At 48.1% G+C, this 23,039-nt stretch overlaps 1 protein-coding gene and 2 long non-coding RNA genes across 4 annotated transcripts; 2 read left to right on the top strand and 1 right to left on the bottom strand.

Moving 5' to 3' along the window:
• Positions 1-323: 323 nt before the first annotated feature.
• LOC143831575 (uncharacterized) lies at positions 324-5,563 on the top strand. 2 transcript variants are annotated; one of them, XM_077324657.1, is made up of 2 exons: positions 324-553; positions 2,447-5,563. In XM_077324657.1, the coding sequence occupies exon 2, from the start codon at positions 2,885-2,887 to the stop codon at positions 3,644-3,646; it is 762 nt and encodes a 253-aa protein (XP_077180772.1). In that variant the 5' UTR covers positions 324-553; positions 2,447-2,884; the 3' UTR covers positions 3,647-5,563. The 2 variants fall into 2 exon arrangements, with proteins under 2 accessions (XP_077180772.1, XP_077180771.1); XM_077324656.1 differs by having other exon boundaries at positions 2,444-5,563.
• A 2,921-nt stretch (positions 5,564-8,484) lies between these two features.
• LOC143831574 (uncharacterized) lies at positions 8,485-14,878 on the top strand. Its single transcript, XR_013228925.1, has 3 exons — positions 8,485-8,770; positions 12,095-14,746; positions 14,864-14,878. It is a non-coding gene; the product is annotated as an uncharacterized LOC143831574 (long non-coding RNA).
• Positions 14,879-17,853: 2,975 nt separating this feature from the next.
• Positions 17,854-22,820, bottom strand: LOC143831573 (uncharacterized). The gene is made up of 3 exons (XR_013228924.1): positions 22,663-22,820; positions 21,628-21,744; positions 17,854-19,786 (listed from the first exon to the last, which is right to left on the bottom strand). It is a non-coding gene; the product is annotated as an uncharacterized LOC143831573 (long non-coding RNA).
• Positions 22,821-23,039: the final 219 nt, after the last annotated feature.

The following is a 23,039-nucleotide window of genomic DNA, read 5'->3' as shown; positions in this document are numbered from 1 at the left end:
GATGTCCATGGACTACAATTCCCATGAGCCCCTGCCAGCGTTTGCTCCAAAGTATCTCTTTTGCTGGCAGGGGCTCATGGGAATTGTAGTCCATATACATCTGGAGGGCCGCAGTTTGACTACCCCTGCTTTGGAAGGGTGAACTCTACAGCAGGGGTAGTCAGCCTGTGGTCCTCCAGATGTTCATGTACTACAATACTGATGATCCCCTGCCAGCAAATGCAAATGGGAATTGACTACCCCTGCCTTGGATAATGCACTTCAGGAGTAGATTTAGGTTATCCTGCTCGGCATCGGAAAATCCAGCGGCAGAAGCACCCTGAAAGCTAGCTCTGGGTGCCGCCACGGGGCTCCGCGGTTCCTTCGGCTCCTTCGTGCGCCGCAGACGCGCGACCCCCCTCTCCCAACCCCCGGTCCCTCTGCGGTGCGGACTCGGAGGCGTCGCCCTAGACCGGAATCCGGAGCTGAGACCCGGAAGCGCCTCCGGCCCCGTGCTTGGCTCCGAAATATGGACAGGAGCTGACCGCTCAGCCACCAAGGCCAGAAGTCCCGGGTAGGTCAAAAACATCCCCCAAGGCGGGGTGGGGGAATGCTGGGGGAGCCTTTCGAGAGGAGCTGCTAAGGGTGCCAACCTCCAGGTGGGGGCTGGAGCCCTCCCAGCATTTCTGCCGATCTCCGGATCAGCCCCCCCCTGGAGGAAAGGGAAAGGGGGGTTCCGTGGCATCCCGTGCCTGCTGAGCCCTCTCGTCTCGCCAAACTCTCCCCAGTTCTCCAGGGATTCCCCGCCGGATGGTTTCAATCTAAAACCTTAATCCGGGTCTGTAGAGGACCGGGTTCATAAGGTGGGGCTGCCACATTCGGAGAAGGATCGCGTCCACATGAGATCCGCCTCGCTCTTAGGATCAAGGCGACCAGCCGTCGTCCCGCTGAAGCGTAGATCGAATCCCCGCAGGGCACGAGGGAGGCGAGGGCGATACACGCTAGGCCAGGGGTAGTCAAACTGCGGCCCTCCAGATGTCCATGGACTACAATTCCCAGGAGCCCCTGCCAGCATTCGCTGGCAGGGGCTCCTGGGAATTGTAGTCCATGGACATCTGGAGGGCCGCAGTTTGACTACCCCTGAACTAGGCGTCCCTTTTGTTCCCGTGGAGCGTGCGCGGGGGGCGCCTTGAGTGGCGGAGTGACCTGCCAGTTAGCATCTCAACCAATCGGTTTTCACATTGCTGATTATTAGGGCTCGGGTATCGCCCCACGATTCTGGCTTGGGAAACCCCCGGAGATTTAGAAAGGGTACATTGGGGTACAGCGTTGGGGTACAGCGTTGCCACCCCGCAGGTGGCCCATGGAGATCCCTGGCTATTGCAGACTGATCTCCAGATGGCAGAAAACAGGCCTCGCCAAAATTTAAAACAAGCAGTCCATAAATGTATCTGTATTCATACTGGGGGTGGGTGGGGAGATGTCTTTGCCATTACATCCCATGCTAAAACAAGACATTCAAAGTCTGTTATGCAAATAGGCGGGCCTTTGTTTATTTTACTTGCTTTGTGTGAGTTGTCGGACTGGTAAGGTGATGGTGTGTAAATATGGCATGCTTGTTTATTTATTTATTTATTTATTTATATATTTTTTTTTTATATATATATCGCCCTCCCCAGAGGCTCAGGGCGGTTTACATAAAAGGTATAAACAATACAAGAAACAAACCATAACATATAAATAACCGTAACATTAATACTACACTGTAACAGTGCAAACATTGTTATTGTTGTTGTTAGTAGTAGTAGTAATAGTAGTAGTAGTAGTAGTAGTAGTAGTAGTAGTAGTAGTAGTAGTAGTACCACCCTGTCCCTGTTTGTTCCCAGAAGTTGGTACTTAAAGGCAGACTCCCTGGGAACATGGAGGTTCTGTTTAAGTGTCACAGTGAATGGTCACTGGAGGCGTGTTCTGTTCTCTCTTTATATTGGCCTACGCACCGACCCATTTTTTTTTTCTTTGAAAACCAGTGGCCATCGCCATACTGGGGCGCTGAATCCCAAAGGTCACAATAGTGAAAGATGATTATGTTGAGGTAGAACATCTTGTCCTGGACCACTGTAAATAGCTTTCAGCAGAGATTTGACCCTCTGTTTCCCATGCAGTGGCATTTGCTTGTGCGCCAACTTGATCGTAGAGGTTGGATCCGATTACTCTTTTCTATGAAGCCTACCTTTGAAAGACTTTTTCTGAAAGATAATGTCTTTCTCCGATGTGTGGGGGGGAAATATACTTTTTCTGCTGGAGGAAGACTCAGGAGAATGGAATAAAAAAAATCAGCTTAGTGGCAGAGAGTCATAGCATCCAACCCACTATGATTAGAGTCCTCCATGCCAGGGAATGAAATCACTTTCTGCAGATGCGGGGTTATAGATCATCACCAATGTCATGGCTCTGTTTATTCCAGCAGATACTGGGAGAATAAGCAAAAAGGAGGCGACCGCCCAGAAAACAGACATTCTGAAAGAATGAATCGGTGCCGTTGGAAATAAGTTAGATCTGAATGCAACATCTCCCAAAAATCATGATCATAGAGGGCCTTGTGATATTTGGAACAAATTAAAACAGGCGGAAGCCACTTTTTCAAAGAAGAGGGGGAGGAGGAAGATGTTGTGGTGCTTGAAGAAAACTCTGTTCAAGTAGCGGGAAATCCAGGCTTCCAACAGAACTTGGATGATAGCTGCTGCACAGGCTCTTTAGATGTGGTGAGTGTTGGAAGACTTCTGGTGACAGCTCCCACCTGATCAGGCACCAGAGAATTCATGCGGGGGATAAACCTTACGATTGCGCAGACTGCTGGAAGAAATTTGTCAGCAGAACTGCCCTGGATCTCCATCAGCAACTCAACATGGGAGAAGAACCCTTTAAGTGCCCTGACGGTGGAAAAAGTTCCAATCATAGCTCCCCCCTCCTCCTCCACAGGTTGGTCCACCCAGGGGAGAAGCCTTGCCCTTGTGTGGAGTGCGGGAAGAGCTTCATGACCACCTCAGCCCTTGTCAAGCACCAGAGGACCCACGTGGGAGACAAGCCCTTCAGGTGCACGCAGTGCGGGAAGAGCTTCCGCCAGAACTCACACTTGGAAATCCACAAGAGGATCCACTCGGGAGAGAAACCCTGCCCTTGCCCCGAATGCGGGAAAGGCTTTGGGGACACGTCTGCCCTCATCAAACATCGGAGGACCCACTCGGGCGAGAAGCCCTACACCTGTCCGCATTGCGACCGAGGTTTCAGCCAGAACACCCACCTCCTGCAGCACCTGAAGACACACACAGGGGAGAAGAGCTACCGGTGTGCCGAATGCGAGAAGAGCTTCAGCCAGAAGGCTCAGCTGATTGTCCACCAGAGAACCCACTCGGGGGAGAAACCGTACAGGTGCTCCGACTGCGGGAGATGTTTCAGCCGCAGCTCCAATCTGGCTGCGCACGAGAGAACCCACACGGGAGAAAAGCCTTACAAGTGTCCTGACTGCGGGAAGTGCTTCAGCAGGAGCTCAAATGTCCTTGCGCATCAGAGGATCCACAACGGGGAGAAACCCTTCAAGTGCCCATGCTGCGGGAAGAACTTCCGACGCAGTTCTCACCTGATGGTGCACCAGAGACTCCGCCACTGAGGCTGTCAAGAACAGGTTTCTTTCTAATACTGTCCCCTGCATGCATTGCATTCAGTTCTTAACTGCTTGCCGTGGAACAGCTCGGACTCCTCTGATGATGAACAGCTGGATTCAGGGCCTGTCTGCCACTATCCAGCTGCAGCTGAACAACCGGATGACGGATCACAGCTGGAAGGCAATGAAGTGCGTGTTTCATCCCCTGGCCCTGAGCTGACACTTCAGTCAGCCAGCTCTCCCATGTCCTCCAGGATCCCTGACCCACACAGGCAACTTCAGCATGGGTGGAGAGGAGATTTAAAGTCCCGATGCAGGTCAGCCCGCCTCAAAGCTCAGCATCGGCAAGCAGAGGGAGAAACATCATCAGAGGAGAGGCGAAACAGCTGTCACAGGCATGGCGCAGGGCTTAAGTGTGTGAAAGTGTGGGGGAGCTCTTGAGTGTGGTTTCAGCTAGTTTCCTTTAAGTGCCAACCTGCTGCAGCTGTTGTTTCTAACTTGCTTTTTGAAAAACTGACCGCTCCCTGTGACAGCCTTTCAGATCACAAGATGTCATAGTCCCATTGTATACGGCACTGGTCAGACCACACCTGGAGTACTGTGTGCAGTTCTGGAGGCCTCAGTTCAAGAAGGACGTAGATAAAATTGAAAGGATACAGAGGAGAGCGACGAAGATGATCTGGGGCCAAGGGATCAAGCCCTATGAAAATAGGTTGAGGGATTTGGGAATGTTCAGCCTGGAGAAAAGGAGGTTGAGAGGGGACATGATAGCCCTCTTTAAGTATTTGAAAGGTTGTCACTTGGAGGAGGGCAGGATGCTGTTTCTGTTGGCTGCAGAGGAGAGGACACGTAGTAATGGGTTTAAACTACAAGTACAATGATATAAGCTAGATATCAGGAAAAAAAATTTCACAGTCAGAGTAGTTCAGCAGTGGAATAGGCTGCCTAAGGAGGTGGTGAGCTCCCCCTCACTGGCAGTCTTCAAGCAAAGGTTGGATACACACTTTTCTTGGATGCTTTAGGATGCTCTGGGCTGATCCTGCGTTGAGCAGGGGGTTGGACTAGATGGCCTGTATGGCCCCTTCCAACTCTATGATTCTAGGATTCTAAAGAGAGCAATCCTGTCCCCTCTCCACCTCCTCTTCTCCAGGCTGAACATTCCTAAGTCATCCTTTCCTCCTAGGGCTTGGTCATCCTCATCACTCTCCTCTGCATTCTCCCTGGAACCTTGGCAGACTTGGGAAAGAGGAAGCTTTGTTATAAATAGGTAATGTAGAAGGAGCGAGGGAGGGGACTGAAAAGAAATGGGACGGTAGTGCTTATTTGGCTGAAAGCCTTAGTAATAAACATGCAATTGGTGGGGTGGAGAAGAAGAGGATTGTTTCGATCTGGTGGTGATGGATGTGGAAAGTGAGCTGGAACAGAAAAAAGCCCTGCATGTTCTGGGCTTGCTGAAGTCACACTTCTGCACTATTACCTTCGTGGACGAAGCAATATTTGCCCTGGTCCCTATGTTTCTTATTACTCCTTTTCAGTCTGTACATTATGCAGTTCAGTAATCTCCTGGCTTCTGCCAGTTGTCACCCTGGGCTTCTGGAGCATGCACTGGTATGCTCTGGGTGCAGCATAAGCAATTTATATTGTGGACAGTGTTCCTAAACAGATCTAATTGGAAGTAAGTCCTGTTTATTCAATGGGGCTTGCTCATGGGAAAGTGTTCCTAAGATTGCAGCCCTGGTGTTTGGATCAGATCTGTATATATATTTTTAAAATCTTTTTTGTGAAATAACAAATGTTGACCAAAGAACAAAGTTTGCATCTAGTGACACCTTTAAGACCAGAAAATTTAAATTGGTTATAAACTTTCACGTGCAGATGCACTTCTTCAGGTACCCAGAATTAAACTTGTTGGTCTTAAAGGTACTCATGAACTCAAGACTGTTTTGTTGCTTCGGACCAACTTGGCTACCCACCTGAATCTAACGTTAACCAAAGGAATTGTATGTTTTAAATGTTCAACTGTGTGCAAATACACTACACAGTACAGAATACAATATAGAAGATTAACAGAATCCAGGAATCCAGTAGTCTTCAGGTTTTGAAGGAGGGGGGTGTGTGTGTCTTTTTCCTGGAATTTCAGGGCTATTATCTTCACTGGCTTTGCTGCTGAAAATTCCAAAGTTTTAGAACCTCTTAGCTAGATTAAAAAGATTTGTCCTAGGGGCATAAAGTTCAAAATTCCAGAGAGAGATTAGAAAGAGAAAATTGTAGATGGAACATGCTGCCGTGGAGGGGGATGGAGTCTCCATCACTGGAAGTTTTTAGGAGAAGTTTGGATAAGCATCTGTCAAGACAGTGTGTGTTTTTAAGACACTGAGAATGTGGGGACTGGATGCCCCTCAACCGATAATGAAGCTCAAGGCAGCATAGCCTCCTGGACTGAACTGAGACCTAGGTTTTCTGTCTCATTACCAATGCTGATTCCTCCATGCCTACTACCTTTTTGCATAACACAACTAATCCAATCATGCTTGCTGTTGTCACTCACCCTTCATTGTCATTCAGCTTCTGAAATCACTCTTCTCTCCAGTTTTAAGGATGGATGGATTCACATTCTAGCTGTATCTGAAGAAGTAAGCAGTATCACAAACGTTGTTAGTCTTTAGGGTGCTACTGGAATCTTGCTCCATTACGGACAGACTAATATGGCTACCCATCTTGATCTCCTTTCATAGTCCTGCTGTCCAAGCCCTCCATTGGCAGTTTATTACACCTGGCAGCTTGCTTGCAGGGAAATGGAGAGGGGCCTGTGACCCTCTGCCCTCAGTTCAGTTAGCATCTGTTGTTAATGATTAATAATGAACCTGCCATTCCTCTGCAGATCTCAAGTTTGCATCTAGAGCAGGGGTAGTCAACCTGTGGTCCTCCAGATGTCCATGGACTACAATTCCCATGAGTCCCTGACAGCATTTGGTGGCAGGGACTCATGGGAATCATAGTCCATGAACATCTGGAGGACCACAGGTTGACTACCCCTGATCTAGAGGACGCCCAACCTGTGAAAGATGGGATTGTAACCCATGGTGGGATTTGTCTACAGACAGAGAAAATAATCTTGGCACAACATGCAACTTTAATTTGAATAATCTCATCCACTGCCCTCTGCCTGTGTAGAAAAAATTGGCCTGAGGTATGTTGTTGTTATGTGCGAAGTCGTGTCCGACCCATCGCGACCCCATGGACAATGATCCTCCAGGCCCTCCTGTCCTCCACCATTCCCCGGAGTCCATTTAAGTTTGCACCTACTGTTTCAGTGACTCCATCCATCCACCTAATTCTCTGTCGTCCCCTTCTTCTTTTGGCCTGAGGTATAGCTGGCCACAATTGGTGATGCAGGCTCAAAATGTTGTGGAGGAAGGGCACTGCCAGGCATCCACGTTACATGAACACATGAAGCTGCCTTATCCTGAATCAGACCTGCAGTCATTGAAGTCAGACTGGTAGCATCCCTCCAGGGTCCCAGGCAGAGAAAAGTCTTTCGTAACACCTATTCCTGGACCTTTTTGCCTGGAAATTGAGCCTTGGCTTGCCTGCATGCCAAGCAGATGGTTTACCATGACCCACAGCCTCTCCATTATTGATTTGGAGATTTGGAGACATAAGCAGGCATGTTTTGAATTGCCGCTTGCCTGGAATGGCCCATGAGATGACCATGTTTCAATAAGTTACTGGAAGCAACTCATGTAGTCCAGTCTAATGTTTCATAATATACTTTTGCTGAAAATACCTGCTGTTCAGTTAAGGTTGCCAACTCCAGGTCGGGGGGGGAGCAAATACCTGGAGATTCTTGGGGTGGAGCCTAAAGAGGGAAGAGACTGCCATAAGGTTCTTCAAACTTTCTGATTTGGGTTGGAGTTAATAAAAAGCTGGTTATTTTTATTATACTTATAAATAAACAAACCAATCTGCTTTTTATTAACTCCGACAGGAACCAGAACACCAAACAGCAAGCATGCAACTCAATGCTCTTATATACAGTTCAGTGCTTCTCGCTGAGGAATCTGATTGGTTCTGAGAGGAGGGCCCTGTGATTGGACAACAGTACAGGCATATGATTGGTTGGAATGCATACATTACAGGCCTCTTATTGGTCAAGTCCCAGTCCCAGTGCTTTGACCACTTGCCCGCATTGCCTGTTGTATATATAGATAGCAATCAGTATGGCTTGTTAGTATTAGGGCCTGCCCTTTCCTTGAAAATGTGCACTGGCTGATTCAAGGTGGTGCCCAAGGCTTATTTGCAGGCTCCTATTAGAGCCTCTAATGGTAAGGCAGCAGACATGCAGTCTGAAAGCTCTGCCCATGAGGCTGGGAGTTCAACCCCAGCAGCCGGCTCAAGGTTGACTCAGCCTTCCATCCTTCCGAGGTCGGTAAAATGAGTACCCAGATTGCTGGGGGGTAAACGGTAATGACTGAGGAAGGCACTGGCAAACCACCCCGTATTGAGTCTGCCACGAAAACGCTGGAGGGCGTCACCCCAAGGGTCAGACGTGACCCGGTGCTTGCACAGGGGACACCTTTACCTTTATTCGCAAAAAACATGGAACTGCACCCAAGGGACCGGGAAAGAACTTCCAACTCCCCGCCCTGGTCCTAATGCTGGACGGGAGTCACCCCCAGACGGTAGCACGCCTTCCCGCTTTGCACCCGCACAAAAGTCCACCAAGCACCCGGGCCGGCCCGCTCCGGACACCGACGGGAGAGGCAGGCTTTCCGGGAGGATTTTACAAGCGCTCAATGTCCTGCGAAGGGCTTAACTTCTGGAATAGCCGCTCCCCTCGAAGCAGGAGCGGTCCCTTTCAGCGCGGAGACTTTCAGAGCCCGCCCGCCCGCGTCCCCCGCCTGCCTCCCCCTTTGCTCCGGGCCGGTTGGACGGTAATCTGATCGCTCCCGGCCCCGACAAGAAGGGGGCTGGGCCGCAGGGCGGATCCTCGAGCTGGAGGCTGCCGAGGCGAAAAGGAGGCTGAGCGCCGGAGGAGCCGCGCCTGACGCAAGCCCCTTCCCCGACGTCTGCGGGGGGCCGTGGTCAAGGCCGCCTCTCTCCCGAAACTTCGGTGTCCGGCTGGGCCAGGTCTGCTTCGCCCCCGCGCCTCGCTTTCCCCCAGCAGGCGCTTTTTCTAGGAAGGAAGGGCGCCTGTGAGGGTCCCCCCTCCCCTTTCCTTGCTGCGGGGGCTTACTGAGCTGCGGCGGGTGGCCCCGGAGTAGAGGGTGCGGGTGGGAGGAAAGAGGTGGGGTAAAAAACAAAAAAACCCCTAAACCCCCCGAGCAAAAGGCTGGTGAGGGGTGGGGGTAGGGGTGGGGGGTCGCCGGTGCCTTCCTGCTGTTCCGGAGAGGCTCCTTGTGGGCTTTGGGCTCTGCTTTGGCCGGCAAAAATGCTTTGTGGTGGGGATGGGATGAAGCTGGAAAAAATATCTGGGCTTCTCCAGTTTCCCTCTGACCGCGGCCTGACAGGCAAAATTCAACAGGGGAAGCTTTTCTTCTGGCTTAACCCCCGCGGCTGCTATTTCTGCAAAGCACTGGAAGGGAGGAGGGATGGAGGGGTTCCTTAACTGAGTCCCACACTGGAAGGGAGGGGGGGATGGAGGGGGTTCCTTAACTGAGTCCCACACCGGAAGGGAGGGGGGGATGGAGGGGGTTCCTTAACTGAGTCCCACACCAGAAGGGAGGGGGGATGGAGGGGGTTCCTTAACTGAGTCCCACACCAGAAGGGAGGGGGGATGGAGGGGGTTCCTTAACTGAGTCCCACACCAGAAGGGAGGGGGGATGGAGGGGGTTCCTTAACTGAGTCCCACACCAGAAGGGAGGGGGGATGGAGGGGGTTCCTTAACTGAGTCCCACACCAGAAGGGGGGGGGTTGGAGGGGTTCCTTAACTGAGTCCCACCCTGGAAGGGAGGGGGGGATGGAGGGGTTCCTTAACTGAGTCCCACCCTGGAAGGGAGGGGGGATGGAGGGGTTCCTTAACTGAGTCCCACCCTGGAAGGGAGGGGGGGATGGAGGGGTTCCTTAACTGAGTCCCACCCTGGAAGGGAGGGGGGGATGGAGGGGTTCCTTAACTGAGTCCCACACTGGAAGGGAGGGGGGATGGAGGGGGTTCCTTAACTGAGTCCCACACTGGAAGGGAGGGGGGTTGGAGGGGTTCCTTAACTGAGTCCCACATGCCCCCACACCCCCCGGACCCCTCTGGGTTGCAGCCTTTCCCTTTAGCTCCCTCTTTCTGATGGAGGTTGTACGAATAATTCTTGCAAGAATGCCTTCCCGGGGGAGAAGGAAAGTAGGCCGGCCTGCACCTACAGCAGTGACTCGCTTTTGGCATCCCTTTTTTTTTAAAGAGGGGGTGGGGGCAAAAGGGAACACCCCCTCCCCCCGTGTTGGGCTTGCTTAATAGAGATGCCAAGGAAGGGTACCTGCCTAGGACAAGGGGGATGCCTAGTGGATTGCCCTTTACATTCCTTAACAAAAGGGTCTCTGGCCGCTGAAGTCTCTGCATGGATCTTTAAAAAGCAATAATATCCATGGGACCTCACTTTGCTCTGGGTTGGGAAAGGATCCTTCTGCCAAGGACCAAAATTCCTGCAGCGATCCCTCTCCTAACTCTGAATCACTTTATGACTTGCCTTTCTACATTCACCCAGCCCTCTGCAAAGCAGAAACCAGCTTTGCTCAGAGAGTGTGTGTGGCCATATGTGTACATGTACATACATACACACATACACCTCCGTCCCTGCTCTACATGGACCAGGTCCAGTTCTATGAAAATCCTGGCAGGCACTTGAGTTGTTCTCCCTTATATCCTGGACTTCAGGAACACCCACTGTTCCTTTGGGGGGTAAGCCAAAGTTTGCTTGGATTCGAAGAATATCCCAGTTACAGCTGCTAGATTCAGGGCCACATCAAATGTGTTTTGGGAGCTCCTAGAAATCTTTACAGTTTAACTTTCAGGGGCATGGAGGCCTGATTCATTTTGGGATTCTGCCGAGGGGGGGGGACAGCATGGGGAAGCCTTTTTCCAAGTGAATGTGGGGCAGACAGGCAGCCAGAAGAAGAGAAGTCTTACCTGGAACACAACGTGTGGGGGGCTGTGGGGACACACACACACACACTGAAACTGCAGAGCTGGAAACCAGAGTAGCCTCCATTGTCGGATGCCTTGTCTAAGTGGCAGGTGTGGTAGAGAGCTTAGGGCATTGAAGCCATGGAGCTGGGCACCAAATCTTGCCCTCTCCCAGAGCCTTTTAAAACATTGGTGGTGGGAGAAACTATAATTCAAACTGTGGACACACCCTGGAGCCCTTCCGGAAAAGCCAAAAAAATGGTGTGGGCCTGAGTTAGGTGAAACAACTCCATAATGTAAAACTACCCAAATCCGGGATGATTAGAGCAGAGGTGTGTTGCTGAGTTCACATAGGGCTGATTGGCCATACCAAGTACAATCCCAGCCAATTACAGGAACGTTTTTGTCACACTGAGTGTTGAGGCCCCACAATAGGGGTATTGTTTGAAGCATGCGTAACTAGGAGGGTGGAAATTCCTTTGAAATCGGTGGAACTGTTTGCTCAGTAAACATACCTTGCCTACACTGCGACTCCAAAACAGGTATAAAGTGTGCAGCGTGAACCGGACAAGAATGCAGCGTAGCCTAGCTTTGGCACAAGCATTGTTGTGTATCCAGATCTTTGCCGGCACCTGCAACAACAGTGCTCACTGCTTTCCGTGTTCAAACGTTCACATTCTTGTAATCTTTGCAACAACCCTGTAAAACTGGCCAATACGTTCACTCTTGTGTGGCAGACTGAGAGGCAGGGTGCTGAGAGAGAGTGAATCGTCTAGAACCAACTAGGTTACCAACCTCAAGATGTGGCCTGGAGTTATCCTGGAATTATGTGATCTGATTACAGAGATCTGTTCCCTGGGAAGGAATAGCAGTTTAGGGAGGCAGACTCTGTAGCATTGCATCCCTCCAGGGCATTCTGCCACTCTTCTTCCCAGGCATTGCCCCCCATAATCTCCAGAAATTTCCTGGGCTGGAGATGGCAATCGTAAAGAATGGCTGGTTTAAAACAGAGTTAGAATCATAGAGTTGGAAGAGATTTCCTGGGTCATCTAGTCCAACCCCCTGCACTGTGCAGGACACCCACATCCCAATCGCTCATCCACCGTAACCTGCCACCCCCTTGAGCCTCCACAAAATCAGCCTCTCCGTCAGCCTCTGTTTAAAAATCTCCAAAGATGGAGAACCCACCACCTCCCGAGGAAGCCTGTTGCACTGAGGAACCGCTTCGTCAGGAACCTCTTCCTGACTTGGCAGCAGTACTGATTCATAAAGAGTTCAAATATATGTTCTTGTATATGTGGCAGAGAGGAGTCCCTAATTCTAAGCCATCTTTTCCTCATCAGCTCTCCCCAGCATGAAAGACGATATCAGCAGTTGCGAGCCGCTCCTGGAGGACGGAGACCGCAGTAACCTTGTACCTTTACATAGAGCCTCTCACAGAGAGAGGCTCTGGGGAGTTCTCCCTCACCGTTCTGTGGTACCCTGTCTTAAGTTATGGAACCACTTCGATTATGGCCTGGCCTGTTTCTCCTACAAGTCTACAAAGGAGAAGGCCACTATGACAGAGGCTACTGGTCTTCCGGTCAAGAAAAGAATCTGGGCTTCGCTTCTGGTTCTCAGCTTCCTAGCCATCGTGCTAATTGTCCTCGGTGGCTTCTACCTCTTTTTCATTTGGTCATCATGGAGCCAACCAGCTCAGGTTGAAATTGACAGGATCAGAGTGTTTGAGAACACAACGGCGGCCATCTTGGCAGTGCCAGAAAAGCTCAGTGCTGCGACTCTTATGGAAGCCCAAAGCAAAGCACCGCCTCTGGGAGCCATGAGGAATTGCTTGGATGAAGCTATCGTGAAGTTCTTGGAAGAGCCAGATGTACTGAAGAAGAATGCCAGGATGGTCCTCCAGTGTAATGGAACAAGGCGGGAGTTCCTGTCTGGAGAAGGGGATAATGACATTGAAGTCGTCTGGATCAGCGGGAGGGTGAACTACTTTGTCCGTGAAGCCAGCCCCGAAGTCCGTGTGGCGAGGCTTGGCCGCCATCCTTTGCCGCTGAATCTCACCACTATTATTGGAGTCCGTGAAGATCTGGCCACCCAAGGTGCCTTGGAGGAGCTACAGGGATGCCTTGATAAGGCTGTGCAGGAATTTCCTCAGGAGCCTGTGGTGGTGCAGAACAATGCCCTGTTGATGGTATCATGTGGGCCAGACTTGAGCTTCGTATCTGGTGAAGGGGAGACCGAGATTCACGTGTACAGAGAAGACAACATAGTGGAGGAAATTCAGTATCAGGTGAAAGCTACTGGGTGGGCTTGGTGGGCTAGGCTTTTCAAGAGAGGCTCCACTTAGCTCAGGGACTGATGTTGACTGATGGCTGGGCAAACAGAGGAGGGAGTAGCATGGTGAATCTGCTCAGAGTAGACCAAGTTAATCATAAACTAACGGCTCAGATTTGAGGAAGTTGAATCAGTTCAGTCTTCATGCCTGTCCACTGCATGGTGGGCAATAATAAATTGTTCCAGTGTAGTTATTTAGCAACTCAGCAATTTTGTTCCAAGGTGGGTCTCCTGAAGGGACGATGCAGAAACAAGTGGGGGTTTGCCTGTAATAAATCAATCGACAGGAAGATAAATGACAGAAAACTAAAAATATACATATATATTGGTTCAGTGCTTCATAAAGAACCCATACTGAAAATCTTTTTCTTTTCTAGCCTGTCAAGTATGGTGCTTGTAAGGATGTTGTAGAATCAATACAGACAAAATGTACCCCTTTTGTAGAGAGGGAAAAAGGAAGAGCATGACATTCTTAGGCATTAATGGAACATACTTGCTGATCAAAAGGCTCGGGCAATTCGTAACCTGCATCTTGCTTGACAATCTTTTTCCTCCAGAGCCAGAATACTGCAGTTTCCATATTTTTGTTCTATATTTATCCGAGCAGAATTGTTAACACCTTTGCAGCAGAAGTCTCTGAATGTGATGGTTTCTTTTAAAATCCAATGAATGTATAGATTTGGGCAACATTTTCTTTATATAATTATCTTACAATATTTTTTCTCTCTTTCTCTACAAGTGGTCCAACCAAATAGACTAAAATCTATTTAAAGCTTTCAATAAAAATTTACATTATTACTTGTTTCTTTTGTACCATGCTAAATGCTTAGAAGTTGCCACCTTACGGTCCTGTAATTTATTGAACAGGTGATTAACCTTGGCTCTTTTTGTCCTCTCTGTTCTCTACTGTAGGAGCCTCTTGTGGCGCAGGGTGGTAAGGATGCACATTCTGCCCTCCTCTATTTTAGGCTCACAACATCCCTGTGAGTTAAGTGGGCCATGGGAGGCTGATTGACCTACAATCCTTCAAGGATTTGAATCAGGGTCTCTCGCACTACATTGATTGGCAGATGAACTACCTCATGTAGTACATCCTCATGTAGTAGGATTTGAGCCCACCCACCCCAGACACACACACACAAATCAGCCAACACAATCCTTCCAGGCAAGTCCTGCTGTAGAATAATGCGGTTGGTTGGACTATTCTGGGTGGATCAGAAATGTGGCTGGTGGGTGAGCAGACTGCCAGTTCTCTTAAGAGGGAGGCAAGGGGCTAAACTGGGTCTGAAAGCATGTATTTATTCACGTACAATTTTCAATTTTATTATTTTTTTTAAAAAAGAAATGAATCCATGTCCTCTCTCCACCTCTGATGGTGGCCTCCTGTTGGTCAAGCTGGAAAATGAAATAAGGCAGGTACAGGGGCATAGTTTGGTCTCTGGACAGCGTATGGCCTAAAGGTTAAAACCAGGACCTTGATGTGAACCCGGAACTCTACTGGGAGTCAATGCAGCTGCCTTATATGGCCCTCCAGAGTGCTCTAGTGAGGATCCACGCAGCAGCGTTTTGGATCAGTTGTTTTTTCCAGATTAGGGTCAAGGGTAGGCCCATGTACAGTGAGTTACAGTAGTCGAATCCTGAGGTGACCGTCGTATAGATCAGAGGTAGTCAACCTGTGGTCCTCCAGATGTTCATGGACTACAACTCCCATGAGCCCCTGCCAGCAAATTCTGGCAGGGGCTCATGGGAATTGTAGTCCATGAACATCTGGAGGACCACAGGTTGACTACCCCAGGTATAGATCACTGTGGCTAGTTGTTCAGGGGCCATATAGGGCTGGGGTAGTCAACCTGGTCCTCCAGGTGTCCTCCAGATGTCCATGGACCTCCAGATGTCCTCCAGATGGTCCATGGACTACAATTCCCATGAGCCCCTGCCAGTGTTTGCTGGCAGGGGCTCATGGGAATTGTAGTCCATGGACATCTGGAGGACCACGGGTTGACTACCCCTGAGATAGGGCACTAATAGCATGACCTGGTGGAGGTGGAAGAAGCCTGCCTTGCTGCTTTTGTGGCTTGGGCCTCCATTGATAAGGAGGCATCAAACATCATGCCCAAATTCCTGGCCATCTTTGAGGGGTTCAGCTTCAAGTGAACTATTCTTGAGCCATTCTACCACTTCCTCAAAGCTCCCAGCCAATGAGTTCAGAGGGGCATCTGTCTGACCGTCCATCAGGAGATAGAACTGGGTGTCATCTGCATATTGATGATGGGGCTGGGCCCTCATCAGTCCTGCTCTGCAAAATGAAAACTGAATGAATTACGTAGCATGCGACTGGGACGAAAACGGAAGGAACAGTGCATATCTGTAATTTGGATAATAAAAAAATGACCATTTAGAATTTTTACAAGGCTTTAATGTGGTAGTGGTTGGGAGGGGGGGGGGGTTGGTGTGTTTTTTTTTCCCCACACGGTATTCGTGATGGCATTGTTATGTTTTTTTATGTCTAAAATAAAAAAACTGGGGAAAAACAAAATAAAAAACCAAGATTTTTTTGGTTTGGGATTTTGTCCCCTGGTGACAATTTTAATCACATGCTCCTTCAATATGGGTTCAATAAATTAGAATAATTGATTTGAGCAGGTAGATTGTAATGCCACTATGACTAGTATAATGCAATGTAGTTTAGAATAGTATGTATATGTATATATGCTTTTCTCTGGTCTGTGAACAGAGACAGCCAAATGCTCTACTTCAAAGAAGATGATGCCCCAGGATGCTTCCATGCTCGAGTAGACAGGCAGGGGGCAGAAGGGCAAGGTCTCAGCTAACTGCTGTCAGCAATTGATTATCTATTTGCCCCTTTATTCTCTCAACATGGGCATATTTATTGAACCCAAGATTTTTCCCATGAATTTCAATCTCAAGTGAATACAAACAAATCCAAATTGACCTTCCACATCTTAAGGTAATTATGGGGACGATGAATTCAAGATTATATTCAGTAGTTCTCCCTGACCCACATTGTGAGCAGTAGGCTGGAGGGGGGGGGGACAAGACCATGAGCTTATCAAAGACCACCCACTCACTGCCCCCCAAACCAGCCTGTAGCTTCATATTATAAATACACATTGCCTTAAGATGGTTCGGTTCAGTTTCCAGCATATTTCAGTTGCATTTAACTGGGGCAATACCAAGGGGGCCCTTGTGTAGAAGGGGCAGAGGACAGAAACCAAGAGCAGGATTGTCCCTAAAGTCTGTTCAAAGTCAAGGAATTGGGGGTGGGTTAATCAAACGGCTACCGACCTACAGCTGTCCTTGGGAAGCCTATTGGCCAATCAAATGCTGCCGCCTACTGGCTTCTTCACCCGTGCTGTGCTGACATTCCAAGGAAGAGGAATAATATTGACCAGCCTGCAGCGATTTATTTTGCTCCAAGTTTAAAAGCAACCAATGAACTGCTGTGGATGGGGTGGGGGTGGGGTGGGGATTTTACCTGTAGATTAAAAACACATCTGCTCCCAGCTTTAGGAATACTTGTCTTTGAAACGGAGACCACCTCTTCCCTGATTGCTCCCCCACGCCAGCATGGCTCATTGGAGGCTTCTGCAGGTACAGCGGCTGCCTGTACGTGCGGCTTCTCCATTGCGGTCCCTACCTAATGGCAGGGTCTGACTGTGGAAGTCAGGAAGACTCCCGCTCTCATGGCTTTCCGCCAACTATGCAAAACTGAGCTATTCAAGGACTTTTCTATGCAGGCGATACACTGCTAAATGATTCACCGACGTACACAGAAAAATGGCTAGGGGTGGTGATCTGTACTGCTGTGTCTAACTTTTTAGGATGCTACCCTGGAAGGTTTGCATCGTTCCTTGGGTCATGTTAATGCTTGCGCTGTGTTTCAGTTCTGTTTGCAGACTTCCTTTAAGCACCTTAATCAAAACGTCACGGCTAAGTTAGTTTGAGAAAAGATTGGTGAAAATGTGTTAGGATTACCAGATGTCCTCTTTTTTTAGTGGCTTAAAAAATAAACCTGCTGAAAATGCGGGGTATTGTTCTGAGCCCTTAAGGCAAAATGGCCTGACCATGACACTCTAGCTAATTGCACCGTCCCATCCCAAAGATCCCGTCCAGGGTATGGCCTGCTTGGTGTGCTGGGGCCACTCACAAATTGGGAGAGTCCCAGTGCTGCTATGGTGGACACTAGGTCCACGTTTTGTGAGGGACTGGTTTTCTCATGGCTGTTGAAGGCCCTCATGATTAACAATCTTGAGAACTGCAAGTCCCACCAAACCACCAGCTCCATGAAACTCCAGAAAACTCAGAAGGGTATCTGCTGTTGTATTAGGTGGTCGGTACACCAGACAGATGGCCAAACTCTCCACTGCGTCCCACACATGGCCCACAGATTCAGTTCCTGGGATCACTGGGATGGGAAGCTCCCGAAAGGAAAAAGATTCTCAGACCAGTATTGCAGCTCTCACCCCCAACCATTTGTCCTTTATTGGTGGAGGACTGAGGACCCCAAATAGGCATGTTGCAGCACCACAACAATCACGATAGGGATCTGCCATAGCATTTTCTTGGCACCTTTCCCCACACACACACACTTACACATGAACTGTTTATATTCTTCCCACATCAGTGTTGCGCTGCAAAATGAAAACCAAATGAATTACATAGCATGCAACTGGGGCAAAAACAAAGAACAAAGGAGGAGGAACAGTGCATATCTGCAATTAGGATCAATAAAGAATTAATGACAATTGAAAATGTTTAGAGGGCTTTAATGTGGTTTGGGATTTTGCCACCCGGCGACTATTTTTATCACTTGCTCCTTCCAATTCAATGAATAGGAATAATTGATTTGAACAAGTAGATGGTAATGCCACTGTGACTGGTATAAGGCAATGTAGTTTGGAACAGTATATATATGCATTTCTCTGGTCTGTAAATAGAGACAACCAAATGCTCTACTTCAAAGAAGATGATGCCCCCAGATGCTTTCATGCTTGAGAGGACAGGCAGGGGGCAGAAGGGCAAGGTCTCAGCTAACTGCTGTCAGCAATTATCTGTTTCCCCCTTTATTCTCTCAACGTGGGCATATTTATTGAACCCAAGATGTTTCCCATGCAATTCAATTTCAAGTGAATACAAATAAATTCAAATAGCTGTTCCTCATTATGCGGTATGTTAATTTAGTCTCACAGTCTACCTATAAGCTTGAACTGATTGCTTCTATTCCACGACATTGTTATCTGAGGAAGTATGCATGCACATGAAAGCTCGTACCTTGAATAAAACTTTGTTGGTCTTAAAGGTGCCACGGGAGTCTAAATTTGTCCTTCAGTAAGGGTCAGGCGTGGGGAGGATAATCCTAGCGATAGAATTAATTACATTTGTGGGGGGAGAATATTGTACTCCCTTATCTTGCTAATACCTATCTGCTGTAGAGTTTGTGAGAACAGGAGCCCCCGTCTCGGGTATTTGCCTTTCCTCCTGGTACATTAGGCAGTATACCCCTGCTCAGAGCAGAACTATATGGTATATCTTCCCTGAAGCAAACCCCTTCACATAAAGAGGAATTTGCTTCCGAACTGGCTATGATATTAGTCATGCACTCTTCTATTATGGACAGTTCAGAAGACATGGATGCTAAATTTCTTGCATTCCCGCATTGTGAATTTCCAGCATTCTGCAAGGGTTGGACTAGATGACCCTGGATGTCCCTTCCAACTTTATGATTCTATAATTCTTAACTGTTGCTTTCTAATGCTAATGTTGCCTTCCACTCTTTCATGTCCCTTTCTCCCCCCCTCCCACCCGTTCTGTGGTACCAGCCAGTCAGAGCAGCAGAAGAAAAAGAATTGTTTGAAACAGAATTGCCAAAGGCTTTCATGGCTGCTGTCAGCCGGCTGTTGTGAGTTTTCCAGGCAGCGTAGCAATAGTCTGGTAGTTTTAGTTCCTGATGTCTCACCAGTAACTATGGCTGGCATCTTCAGAGGTAGGACATGACAAGATGGCACAGAGAGATCCCCATCTCGCCCTCTCCTGACTCTTAAGATGTCAGCCACGGTTACTGATGTCAAACACTACATCTACCAGATCATGGCCACACAGTCTGGAAAACCCAACCGCCAGAGGTTCTAATAGCTTTCTTGTACTTTAAGAGTGTTTACAGTCACCTTCTTCCCCACTCCCCACAACAGGCACCTTGTGAGGTAGATAGGGCTGAGCGAGTTCTGAGAGAACCGTAACTGGTCCAAGGTCACCCAGCCGGCGTCATGTGGAGGAAGAGTGGGGGAATCAAACCTAGTTCTCCAGATTAGACTCCACCACTCTAAAGCACTACACCACACTGGCAGGTGTTCTTTAGTAGAGGAATTCAGGAGTGATAAACCATAAATTTTCCCTAGTTGACTTCACAAGATTGTATAGGTGGGGAAGCAAATCTTGCCAGAATAGGAGAAAGGAAACCTCAATGAGAGGAGTGGGTGGTACAGATTTCACAGAGAAAGAGTTGAGGATATTACAAATTCCGTTTGGTCCACAATCTCTAGCATTTTTCTAGAACTTTCTGTTGCAGAGTCGGCCCTCTTTACAACAATCAACCTTTATTAGCTGTGAATAGAATTCTTTTGTCATCCCACAGCGATGAGAATCAGGCGTGGAGCAACCATAGATACGATAGATCTTCTTATTATCTGTAAAGATATAAGAGAAGCTACAGTTTTATGTCCATCCCTTCACATTCTAGTCTAGGTAGTTCATATTTGAGTATGTTGGTGGCATCTGTGAGGAAGTGGAACCATGCTGCTTCATATTGGCCTCTAAAACCGGCATAGCCACTCTAAAACCGGCGTAGCCCCGCCCCTCCAATCCAACACAGCCCTGAAAGCTTCCTCACCACCCATAGAGACCATCCATGATCAAGCCACCATTTTGTTTTTGTACTTCCCCCTAAAACTGCCATCTTCCTTCTTTCATAAATCTCCCCTGTGCCCTTAGATGAGACAGCTTCTGATCTATTGTCAGCAAGCACTTTGTCAAATGGGAAAGAATACATATTGTTAACAAAGCTGGCTGGCAAATTCCAAAGGGAATACTGGCAAATTGTCCGTGGTTAGGCTAAGAGTCCCCAGGAGACAGCTGGTTCACTAGCTGTAGCTAAACATACTAGATCTCCAATACTCTGACTCATCCCTTTATTACTGTCTCTGGAATTTCTCAACACTTGGGAAAGTGGGGAGCCATGTGGTAATAAGATACAGCTATATATTGAACTGTATATTGAACCAAACCATTGGTCCCTTTAGCCCAGTATCATTTGACTGACTGGGGTTCTCCTAGATTTTCAGGCATGAGTGTGTTCCAGCCACGTTCCCCTTCAATTGGGCTGAATTTTTAGTATTCAATGAAGATCTCTCTGTTAACAGAGGTTTTCCTTTATCTTGCCTTTATGGTTATTAGGAAAGCGCAGGAAAAGCAGCAAACTTTATCAACTCAACGGGACAGTTTTGTTGTTGCCTGGTTTAGAGTTTAGGTCCCAGTACCTGAATTATCTGCGCTGTTTATCTAGTCAGAATTTTAAAAATCTTACAGCATTTCTAACCCACTCTTGGAGACCAATGCCACCAATTTGTAAAAGAGCTGGGATTTGTGACCTCTAAAACAGGGGTAGTCAACCTGTGGTCCTCCAGATGTCCATGGACTACAATTCCCATGAGCCCCTGCCAGTTCCCATGAGCCCCTGCCTAAAAGAACTACTCTGTGAGAACAGCTCTGAGACAAGTGGGACTGCTCCAAGGTCACCCAGCTGGCTGCATTTGAAGGAAGAACAGGGAATCAAACACGGTTCTCCATCCTTTAGCCACAACACCATGCAGAAGGATAGTTTTTAACCTATACCACACAGCAGTATCCGAAGAGGAATCATGCTTTTCTAAGCCCATTAAAGTCAACAGGTTGCTGAATCCTGGCATTTAGAGCTTATCTTGGCTTCCCTCAAGCCATCATTTGCCTGGATCTGGATGTGAACTGTTGCAAGAAACAATGAAGGAGAAGGAGAAGGAGAAGGAGAAGGAGAAGGAGAAGGAGAAGGAGAAGGAGAAGGAGAAGGAGAAGGAGAGTTGGTTCTAATATGCCACTTTTCTCTACCAGAAGGAGTCTTAAGGTGGCTTACAGTTGCCTTCCCTTTCCTCTCCCCACAACAGACACCCTGTGAGGGAGGTGAGGCTGAGAGAGCCCTGATATTACTGAAGAAGAGTTGGTTCTTATATGACGCTTTTTTCTACCCAAAGGAGTCTCAAAGCGGCTTACAGTCGCCTTCCCTTTCCTCTTCCCACAACAGACACCCTGTGAGGGAGGTGAGGCTGAGAGAGCCCTAATATTCCTGCTCGGTCAGAACAGCTTTCTCAGTGCTGTGGTGAGCCCAAGGTCACCCACCTGGCTGCATGTGAGGGAGGAGTGGGGAATCAAACCTGCCTCGCCAGATTAGAAGTCCACACTCCTAAACATTATACCAAGATGCCTCTCTATCACTTACCTTCATTGACAGTGATAGTCACGCATGATTCTCCTTCTTTGGCAGTACACCTGGTACCACCAGTAATACACCCAAGATGATGCATTGCAAAGAGACATTCCCTGCATTCCAGACTCTCTGTAAGAGGAAAATACACTGTGGGCTGAAGAATATTAAGAACGAATCTGTTGGCAAAGGATTTAGTTTCTGATACCACTCAACAGGGCTCCAGCCTTGGAAGTGTAGAGTGTAAGGAGAAGCAGAGGCCAAGGAGGGGGACTCAAGACATTGTTCAGCACCTGTAGAGTTTCATCATGCCCTTGCATCATGTAAGTGGTCATAAACTCTTTAGGTACTGTGGCTCAATAACTATTGATGAGATTTACTTTTTATGAATTGGGCCAGTCTTTCTCAAAAGAGAAAAAGAGGGAGGAACCTTTCAAAGAAACAGACAAAACAAAAACACAAAATTGCAGAATGGTGTTATCATATATAGGTGGAAAGGTTTGTGCAATAAGCCCCTTTGAGCCCACTAATACAGTGTTTCTCAACCTTCCTAATGCCGCGACCCTTTAATACAGTTCCTCATGTTGTGGTGACCCCAACTATAAAGTTATGCAAGGGTTCTTTCACAGAAATTAAACCGAAACTGACCAATGGTGTGAAGAATATATATATTCATATATAAATATAATAAATAAATAAATACATAAATAAAAATAAAGATCCATTGTTCATGATAGTATATAAATTGGTTTTTTTCTGGGGTTTCTCAGTTATGTTCTGCCTCCTGCCCCACCATGCCAATCTCGCTCTTTTCCGCTGCTCCAGACAGACGAATGCTCTATCTTGATCTACCTCGCAAGGCTGTTGTGTGGATGCCCCCACCCCGGCCAAGCTACTTGCCCTGCCGCGACCCTTGTGAAAGAGTCATTCGACCCCCAGGTTGAGAACCGCTGCACTAACGGAAAAGAATATATGAAAAGAATATATAACAGGTTTTCTTGTTAAGGAACCCTGGGCTTCCTTAACAGCCCGACTGCTGCTAAAACTTACGCCCCAGAGCCAGGCAAAGCAGAAGAGAGACAGCAAAGAAAGTCCAGGTCATGGTAGAGTCTCCGTTGTCTTCTCAAGGAGGGAACGATTCCCAGCTCTTTATAAAGTGCATAGTTCTGTTGATGCTCATTTATCTCCAGCGGTTGCTGTTGGGATTGGGTCACTATGAGTTTTATTTCTGTACAACGTTTTGGCCAGAGATGTAAATGAATGTGGGTGGCTTGACCTAAAATAGAAACACACAGGGACACATACAAAAAAACCCAGAATGGATGGTAGAATCAAAGGATATTTGTGTGGGAGTTATTTTCAAAAGGGTTGTTTTCATTTAGTATTACTAACCAGCTATCTTCATAAGTACTCATGCCCTGGAGCTT

The sequence above is a fragment of the Paroedura picta genome, chromosome 3 (assembly GCF_049243985.1).
Source record: "Paroedura picta isolate Pp20150507F chromosome 3, Ppicta_v3.0, whole genome shotgun sequence".
Lineage (NCBI taxonomy): Eukaryota > Metazoa > Chordata > Lepidosauria > Squamata > Gekkonidae > Paroedura > Paroedura picta.
The sequence above is the reverse complement of the archived record's forward strand: the minus strand, read 5'-3'. Positions and strand labels throughout refer to the sequence as shown.

Coding starts and splice junctions, on each gene's coding strand:
- LOC143831575 (XM_077324657.1), top strand. CDS start 2,885: ATGGGAGAAGAACCCTTTAAGTGCCCTGACGGTGGAAAAAGTTCCAAT.